At 48.8% G+C, this 9595-nt stretch overlaps 1 protein-coding gene and 1 long non-coding RNA gene across 3 annotated transcripts in view; one reads left to right on the top strand and one right to left on the bottom strand.

The window, feature by feature from the left end:
* Positions 1 to 9595, bottom strand: part of zfpm2a (zinc finger protein, FOG family member 2a) — a 126779-nt gene that overhangs the window by 3939 nt on the left and 113245 nt on the right. For both annotated transcript variants that reach the window (XM_041067944.2, XM_029130253.3), the window contains 2 exons: positions 909 to 1115; positions 27 to 254 (listed from right to left, as the gene is read on the bottom strand). In XM_041067944.2, the coding sequence (XP_040923878.1) occupies positions 27 to 254; positions 909 to 1115 (435 nt within the window). The remainder of the gene's footprint in view (positions 1 to 26; positions 255 to 908; positions 1116 to 9595) is intronic.
* Positions 4557 to 7774, top strand: LOC114843581 (uncharacterized). The gene is made up of 2 exons (XR_003783605.3): positions 4557 to 4997; positions 6020 to 7774. It is a non-coding gene; the product is annotated as an uncharacterized LOC114843581 (long non-coding RNA).

Below are 9595 nucleotides of genomic sequence, written 5' to 3'. Positions count from 1 at the left end.
GTAGCTGCTTAATGCTTGTGGCTCACCGCTGTGCGAGGTGCTCAGGTGCATCTCTAGGGCCCTGGCCCCGGAGAAGCTCTTGCTGCACTGTGGGAAGGGGCAGGTGCTGGGCGTCTGGTGGGCACCGGCGTCGCTGTCCTCCACCACCGTCTCCGGCTCCCTCTGCCGCCCGCTGCAGTAGTACATCAGATGCGCCTGCAGGTTCCTCTCGCTGCGGAACCAGATTCCACACGCCTTGCAAGGGAAGATGTCCTCTGCAGGGACGCGGACAAAGGAGACATGATATCAGGTCACTTATTGTTCTTCTACATTTGCAGCAAGTAGAAAGCGCTCGCACACATACTACGTGTAGGCACAATCTCTTCTTCTGTACTTTTATAGCTCGGACTCTCAAAGCGTGTGTTAAAAAGGCTTTTCCACCAAATCCTCAGCTGCTGCATATCGCTATGTTGCTACCACTGGGTTGGTGCCCTTTCTCAAGGGCAAACAAGAACACTGGACCATCTGCTTACAGAAGCCTCCCTGTTGAGCTGAACCCAGATAGCCCTCGCTAAGTAAACAAACACGCTATTTGCATGAGGCGTGTATTTTGCAATTAACACGTTAGCTCCAGCCTCAGTGTGTTTATGTGAACCCAAAACTTGAAGGTCGATGGCTCTTATCTCCAGCGTGGAGACTCATCTGGGTTAATCTACGCCCGGCGGAGACGACGTTTCTTGTTAAGCAGGTGACTGAGTGCAGGCTGTGTGTGTGTGTGTGTGTGTGTGTGTGTGTGTGTGTGTGTGTGTGTGTGTGTGTGTGTGTGTGAGACAGAATAACAGAGATAGGACACAGGCGGGCGTTTGTGATTGTGCGCGTCTGAACAAAAACGCATCTCATTCCAGGTGCTGTACGTGTGCCTCACTCACTGTTGACGATGGCGGTGGGGAGGATGGAGGCCATGGCGGCCTGCTGCGGCAGCAGCTGGATGCTGTCCAGCAGCCGGGCCGGGTACATGCCCTCGCTCAGAGACATGTGGTTGACCGCCTGCAGACGCGAGTCGAAGTCCACGGCGAACGCCACCAGCTCCTCGCCCTCCATCATGTTCTTGGTGGTGGTGCACCACAACTGGCCACCTGGATGAAACACACACACACGGCAGACCGTCAAGAGACGTGGGAGGTGCTGAGGCCGTCCACACCCAACACGGAGCCCAGGTGGGGTTCACTGAAGCCTACGGTGCTGTTGTCAGCTCCAACACCGAGATTGGTCCTCCATATTATTAGATTGTTGTGTTTTGGGATTAAGGATTCCTCTGAAATCTTCTGAACATATTCATTAAGTCAGAGAAAGGAGGGGGCTGGAGCAGGGGAGGGGGTGGAGGGAGAGAGTGAAGGTTTTAGCTTAGATAATATTTATCTCAGCACATGACAGGCTTTTCAGCTGCACTTCATTTTCCATTGAAGAGATTAAAGTTTTTAATATGACTATTTACAGAAATCTGGCGGAGGAGATAACAACAAACTATGATACGCGCCCGCTAAATGGCAGAATTAGGACATCGTTTCTGAGGAAAGCTGGACAATTAATTAAAGCACGCTGTTAGCTTTCAAAGATGTGCAAACATGCCGACGGAGCGTCAGGCTGAGAGGGGACGTGTGATTGGAGCCCGGGCTGATGTGGAATGAAGAGAGTCCCGAGGAGAGGTGTGAAGGCAGGAGGGTGCGGGAAGACCCCCCCCTCCACACACACACACACACACACACACACACACACACACACACACACACACACACACACACACACACACACACACACACACACACACACACACACGTGTGGAACACTTATTACTCATGTTTCCACCCTGAAAACCAGTGTTCATTAGAAACGAGATGGAAACCGTTTGTCTTTCCACTAAAATGCCAAAACGGTCGTTAAGCTTTTAGGACGAACTGCCTCATTATTTCGACTCAAAATTGAATATTCTCGATTTCGCCCTCCTGTTTTGATGAGCACCTTCCTGTTCGCTGGTGGAGCACTGAAAATGAGACCAGCACAAACGTGTCAAAGGAGCGAAACGGCATTAAAATATGCCACCGCTCGGTCCCATTTGTGCGCCGGCCCCCTCCCCACCGCCGGGTGCGTGCGTGTGTGTGCATGGCGGCGCCACTTTAAAGAGCAGCGCCTATCTGTCGGCCAATCTGCTGTGACGAGACACACACTTCAGGCCGCTCCACTCCATCGTTTTGATTCTGTCATACCACACACTGCCTGGAGAGGCCCTTTGAATTTTTATCTCCTAATTAAAATAACAAAACTCCTCTCCACTGTCTGCCCAACTTACCATCAAGGTAGATACAAACTGCCAGTGACAATGGCGGAGAATATATCGCAGTCACAGCCGCAAAAGTTTTCTCCTCTCTACGCGCGGACGCACTCTGCTACAAAGGGACTTATGAAATAAAAGCAGCCGCTCAGATACAATCAGTGTTTTTTGGATCATTCTAAATCAGGGGGTACTGAATGCTCCCCTCAGTCGAAATGAAGCCGATTATGTGAGTCTGATGAAAACGTTTTAGTGCTTTTTGACAGCGGAATATGAACCCAGCCTCCATCCGCTCAGCCAAGAATGCTACAGATCCATCTGTTGTGTGCGAGAATGCTGGGAGTGAGTTTTAGGACTGCATGTCCCAGTTTTACTGAGATACACAAAACACCAAGGCAGCACTGCTGCTTGTTACAGTCACTCAACCAAGACAAGGCAGCGAGATACACGCGCTCTGGCTGCAGGATTATGCTTCAGACTTCACTTGCATTGTCACCAGAATTAGAAATCACAGCTGCCTCTAGTAGACGGCCACCAGGTTTTAATGCGCGGTGCATCTAGATTTTGAGGTTATTTTAACACGTCACATAAATCGGCCAAGTAACGAACACGGACAGTACAAAGACACGCTGCACACGTTTAAAGACAAATGCATGAAAACGGCTCACGTGTGCGTGCGTGGGGTCAAGAGTTAGAGGCAAAGAGCAAACGTGCAAGTCGGGAAAGTGGGGAAAAGGCTGAGAAAAGTGCAGCTCGTGATTTGCACTTGTTTGCCTGCTAACTGTCTGCAGTGAGCTGCCTTTGTGCAGTGGCCAATGCAGTTAGAATGAAGGCTATTGTCTAAATCCTCCTGCAGAGCACCTGATAAAAGAATAAAGAACTATGACATATTCTAAAAACAATGGAGGAATTAAGGGGAGACAATAGGCCAGCTGCCTCATTAAAACAATCAAAAACGGCATCCTGTACGTAGTCCAGATAATTAAAAACCACTGCGTCCTACAGTCTCTCAATACCACATCCACCGGCTCATTGAGGCCCTAAGACTATGGCTGCGCTGGCTAAATGCCCCCTCTCTTCTCTTTGATTAATGGTTCATTTGAACGTGCAGTTGAAGATGAACATATGAAGGAATTCATGAAACAAACTTATAATGCAAACCCTTTCCCCCTATAAGTACTTAAACTAATCAAACGTCTCAGGATGAATCGCGGGGACTCGGGGCGCGGGTCCCCTCCCCTTTGCCTAAAGCCCCGAGAGATTTCAAAGTGCAGGCATCACAGGGCATTTTTTAATTTTCTCATTTTAAATGACTTTATAGGAAAACTGGTGTGTACAGTATCTGTGTATGTATTGGGGAGGCTGGGAGAATAGAGTATGAGATACTTGAGCAGGAATGGCTACCCCCCCCCCCCCCCCCCCGCTCCCTGCAAACCACTACCAGCACCATATCTTAATGAAGCTGCAAACAAATCTCTCATGCCTCGTGCAAAAGCTGAGAGACAACAAAGCAGCAGAAATAACAGAAGGGCCCGGATAATTAAACTGGCCTGAAGACAGGTATTCAAATGTTGGTGTGTAAACAGCACAACTCTTTAATAGTTTAGCTGTAAAATGCGTAGTTAAGCACATCAGCACTCGCCTCTCCCATCTGTCCAAACACATTACCGTTGCAGAGGCCATTACAGCACTGGAGTACAGTCCCACTGCACCATAGCCCCGTGTTATGGGAGGCGCTGAACGGGGCTTCTGGGAAAACGAGCAGCGGGCGTTTGGTCGGATCCAAATGCAGCGTGGGTTGTGGATTGTAAGGCAAGAAACAAATGGGCAAATATTCAATAGACTGCAGCAACGGAGCTTTTGCTTTGAAGCATCATGTTCACTGTCAACTCCGCACTAACTGCTGGTCTTAATGGTGAAGGGAGGCCAGTGATGCCTGAAGCCACGGAGGAGGTTGTAATTAAAGACCTCTAGTCTTCTTGTCTCCAAATCAGCTCCAGCTCCTGCTGGTCAAACGAGAACAAGCCTCCTCGCACCTACGAATATCAAACAGCTGCACGTTGATTCACCACCGCTTCTTTTAGCGAAGCTTAATCACAGGAGGAACGAATGCACGAACGCAAGCACGCACGCACACACACACGCACACACACCAGACAACCTCTCCAATCAACTTCTCGGCATCGCTGAGAGCATAATTATAAACTGAGGATGAACAATATCTGTATCTGCACCTGACAACAGACGCTGCAGCGACAAACACTAAACAAATCCTCCTCATGAATGGCGACAAATATTTGGACTGTTTCTGGATCGTCAGAGTTGAACACATTAGGATGACTCATGGCTGTCACACCTGCCGTCACCATCCCAAAGCAGCAGCGAGAGCAGCAGCCGAGGGGGAAAACGCTGAGTTAGACTTCATCATCTGCAGGGTCAAACAAGCTCACCATTATTGACGCTACACTAAACTAGAATTAGCTGACTATACTATTATTTCACCGAGCCACTCACTCGCACAGACTGACTGGCTCTCTCTCTGCCTCCCCCGGCCTTGTCGGGCCTCTGCCACTAGGAGGCACTCTTCTCATTCTCAAGCCGACCGGCAGAGGTTTCGCATCCACGACGCAGAGACGTCTCAGACATGGCAGAGCAGCAGAGATGCCAGTCTGCCTATACGTCCTTGCAGGTAGGTGCTAAAGATCTTACTCTCATGAAATATGTATTTAGATCAGCAGACTTTTTTTTCTGACCTCATTTTGACTGGATATTTACCTGGAAATTGTGTTGTCTCCACTCAAATCCACAGGACTAAACCTCTGTCATTTTTGCCTGTTGTTGCTGCATGTGTTTAACGGCAGTAATCATGCATGTCACAATGCTTTTGTCACTTTTTCACATCTTTTTATATTTCATTTGTAAAAAAAAAAATCGGAGCAGGCAAAGAAATCTTCCATTTTTTGAGGAAATAAACAGATTTCAGTAAATATGTTTTTAAGGAGCCCTGACTCGTCTTATCGCGTCTGACACCCCAAACGCCCCAGATTTCCCTCCCGTTGCACTACAGCGTCCAGACTAATTTTAGCATCAAGTGTTTTTGCAGATGTAGCTAGTTCCGAGAGCTCATGGATGGCCTTGAGCGAATGGCACGCAGGTCAAAATCCACAAATTAAAAAGTCCTCCCAGGGGAGCCTCGTGCATGCCGCCGCGCCACAGTATACATTCACAGGCAACAAAGACATAAAAAGCACCACGGCACATGGAACAATGACACGCAGCACACGTTTGTGAACCGTTTGAAGACAAAAAGGAAAAAAAAAAACATGCAGCAATAATGTGATTCAGCAAATGTGTTACAGAGTAAGAATTAAATGTCTCACTTTGAAATGAAAATACTTTTTGTGTGTGGTCTCTGGAGGTTTGTTTAGCTGTTTTAATACAGTGAGGATGATACTGGCAGGGGGATGCTCGCCGGCTAATGGTGCTGTAATAATTTCCAGGAAGAGAAAATAGAAATATTCTGAAATATTTCTGCTCAGTTAGCGTATTTTTTTTTTATTTTCTAAGCATTGAATTTAGCCAAACTGAGCAATAATTAATTCCAAACTTGTAAACAAAAAAATGTTCATCTTTTCTGCTTATCGCAGATAAACAAACTAAATGCACTCTCGTAAACAGTAAGTGGAATTGCTGACATTTTTCACGTTGCAGGTGCCGTTGGAGCTGTGTGCCGTCAGCCTGAGACAATGCCGGCCTCAGATTCCGACAGTGCGGAGCTACTCTCGCTCATTAGCTGCCGCGCACAGTGGGCTCCTCCCTGTCCACTAGAAAGAGGAGTCGACTATTAACGCTGTGACTGGCTGCTCTCCTCTCTGCTTTATTCCTGATTTGGACAGGTTTGTCCCGTTGAGCTCTCTATTAGCTCTCCTTCTCTGTGGGGAGGTGCTGCCTGTGTGCTGCTCGTGGCCAGTGGACATGTGTTTACTGCGGCCCCCGCTGCGGCGGCAGGCTGGTCGGGGGCCCGTCCTGACCGAGCCCCGCTAATGGGCCCGCCGGACCCCTCGTGACAGGACGCCGCTGCGTTGAGCACCGTTGCGGACCCGGCCCCTCCCTCCGCTCCAGCTGTGGCCCCGTGGCAGGCGCTCCCTTACCCATCATGCCTCGGCGGGAGCAGGTGAACGGCGGAGGGCCAACGGCGGCGAGCTCGCTGTTCCTGGGAGAGCGGCGTGCCATCGCCGCGCGCCTCAGTGGCTCCTCCAACATGGCTCCGGCCCTACGCCACATGGGCTGGCCGGCCAGTCTGTGTGTGCGTTTAAGTGTGCGACTGTGTGTGTGTGTGTGTGTGTGTGTGTGTGTGTGCGTGGTGGATGCCAGCCCTAATGCAAATGCTCGCCGTTTAAAAAATGGGAGCCTCTCTGCTACTCTGTCTCTCCTCTTTGGAAAAGTCTATTTTGGCCTTCTGGTGCTGGCACTTATTTTGTCCCTCTCCAGAAGGACGCCAAGCCAGAGAGATGCACCTGTCATCCATTTTGGAATTCCACATTATTGATCTGGTCGGGAGGATTGAAATTTAAGTAGTTATGTGGTTTTCATCAGGAATACTTATTGAATGGTGCTTCAAACCTACATTCGAGCTGCTGTGTCTTATTTATGAGCATGATGCTAACTCCTGGCTAATTCCTGCAACAGCAACACGCAAACCCACGCCGTCTCTGATACACTCCAGCCACTGGAGAGACATCCCAGCATGCCCTCTCTCTCTGCACCCCTGTAATTCTACATATTGCGTAGAGTATGCGCTAATTAAATTTTCTGTCGGTTTGCAAGAGAAATAAATAATCTGCAGCTAAAAGGCCTAATTGCGTTTGTCACATTGTGTCTCGGTGGCTGGTGCAACGGGAGCGCAGCCGCTGCCCTTGCTCATTGCCATTCTGTCGTCCTGGCAAGCCCCCGCGCTGCCCCAGGTATCACCACGCGGCCATCTGGAGCCGACATCTGTCTCTCTATTGATCACAAGGGTTTAGCACTTGATCAAACAGACTGCGACAGGAAATTGCTCTTTTCCCCACAGAAAAGGCCAATCGCCTGCGTGAGGGTAATAGAGTGGAACTGAGATGCAGCAGCAGCGCGGCGGGCAGGCTGCGGCGCCGGCGTCGGGCTCGCAACCTCGCTGCTGACGCCGTACGGCACCAGCCTGCGATTGTGGAGTGCTCCAGTCTGAGCACACGACGACAACAAGATCAGGCTGCTGTCACCTCTAATTAAAAAAAAAAACCTGTCGTCTGTCAAGTCACTCAGGTAACTGTCTGAACCAACAGCTGTCTGAAAGTGCTGTAAATGCTGAATGCAAGGGAAATATGCTGCATGATATGTGCAGCAGATGGTGCGAAAATCTACGTTCGTACTGGAAAAACAAAAAAAAAAACAACACAACATGAAAAAGAGAAAAATGCTGCAGAGCTGCATTCTCACTTATCGGAATAATTAAACTACACGGACGGAGAGAAATTCAAGCAGGGTGCACAAAAAAAAGAAAAAAAAAAGAAAAAAAAAGAAAAAACCTGTGTGTGTTTAATATGGAAGCGAGCAGCCGGGTGTAATGTTTCAAAAGTGGGAAATCCCTGACAAGCCTGCAGTTGTCTCTAGCTCGCTGCTATCCCCAGTGGAGTTCAACACACCATTAGTGCCTGAGGTTAACAGCTCCTGAATGTGTGTTACAGTATGTTAGCTGAGGCTGCGGTCCACATCTAAAGCAGCGGCTCCTCTCTGCTCGGGCATGCTTTCCAGGCACTCACTGTAACATCGTGTTTAGCAAGTATGGACAATTTGATACTGAAGGTGACATTTATTCAGCATTGTGGCAAATATTTAATTGTTCCTGCAGAGAGCGAGATATGTTTCCCCTTGCCTACAGTGCTGGGATTGTCCTTTGGAATATGATGCAAATTTGGGATGAAGCAACTAATTCCTTCCTTGCACCCCCCCCCCCCCCCCTCCCCCCAATCCTCTGCCAGCTTCCATCCTCCCCAGACACGAGGATTCTGATTAATCGTGTGACCGCCCCTCGCTTTGCATTTTACACAATCTCACGGCGCCACGGTGAGATGTGTGAGGTGTTTCGCCACTTTTGGCAAGCAGAAAAGACGTAGCCCAAGGAAGAACAAGTCGAAAGTATGAGGGGGGAAAAATATGACCAGGGGACGTGATAAAAAATTATCAGCCAGTGTGTTTTCCTGTTTGGTTTTAATCTACATTTAATTAAATTCTTATCTGCTGTGTGCTTATGGCTGCATTTGAATGGGGAGGCTGCATTCATTATGAATGGTAAAATTGAACTCAGTACATTGTGTGTGGCCCAATAAAGAAACAAGACTCTTATTGCTGTGCATGCACAAGCTCCGACAGACATGCGGAAAAAATAAGTCAATTAAGATCGGTCTTTAAATTACCGCTGTATCAAAACAAGGGGCGGGAACATGCTCCATAATAGAATCCTGACAGGGGAGAGAGCACAGTTGACTGTTGTTAATATACTTCCCATGTGATACAGCCAATAGTATTAGCCTGTTTATGGAAAGCACTCGGTTGATACCCCTAGATTTACTAGTCTGCCATGATAGTTCTAATCGACAGCACTGGGGGGAAAGTTGACTTCTATTAATATAAATGTAGAGGTCAAATGTAAAACGTCTGCAGAGCTGCAACAAGGGTTCCTCAAAGGTTCTTCCTGTTTGTCTGAATGTTAGAGGTCAAAGGCAAAGGTCACTGACAGACAAGACGCCGATCAGCAGATGCTTAGGAGTTTAATCCAAGTAGGAAAAGTCAGGGATGAAAAGAAGATTGAGCTCCAAAATTCTAATACGACCGACAAAAGACACGCATCTTCTGAAGCGCGGGCGGCGCTTCATAAGCTAAGAACAATATCCCATAGGCAGCATCCCGGAAAATGTTGAGAAAGACCCTGAGCCGATGCTACAAAGTTGGGCCCCGGCAAAATCCCTAAATCTTTCCATTTGCTTATTCGGGGGGAGCGAGGGGGGGGGGGTCTCCCTGCTGCACGTCCGTGTTTACAGAGACGCTCTCATCTCTAGGCCCCGCTCATCCACAGCACTGACACACGGTGTCGACATGATTAGGGGTCGGCCTTTTGCATAGGGCTGCGTGTCCGGGGGGGGGGGCGGCAGATGAATGACTCGGGTGCATCGGAGAGGGATCAGAGCAGATAATCGCTCCGGCCGCTGCTTCTCAGCGTCTCAGATCTGGTCTTTAAAATAATGTTTGGAGTCA

Source organism: Betta splendens, chromosome 16 (assembly GCF_900634795.4).
Source record: "Betta splendens chromosome 16, fBetSpl5.4, whole genome shotgun sequence".
NCBI lineage: Eukaryota > Metazoa > Chordata > Actinopteri > Anabantiformes > Osphronemidae > Betta > Betta splendens.
The sequence above is the reverse complement of the archived record's forward strand: the minus strand, read 5'-3'. Positions and strand labels throughout refer to the sequence as shown.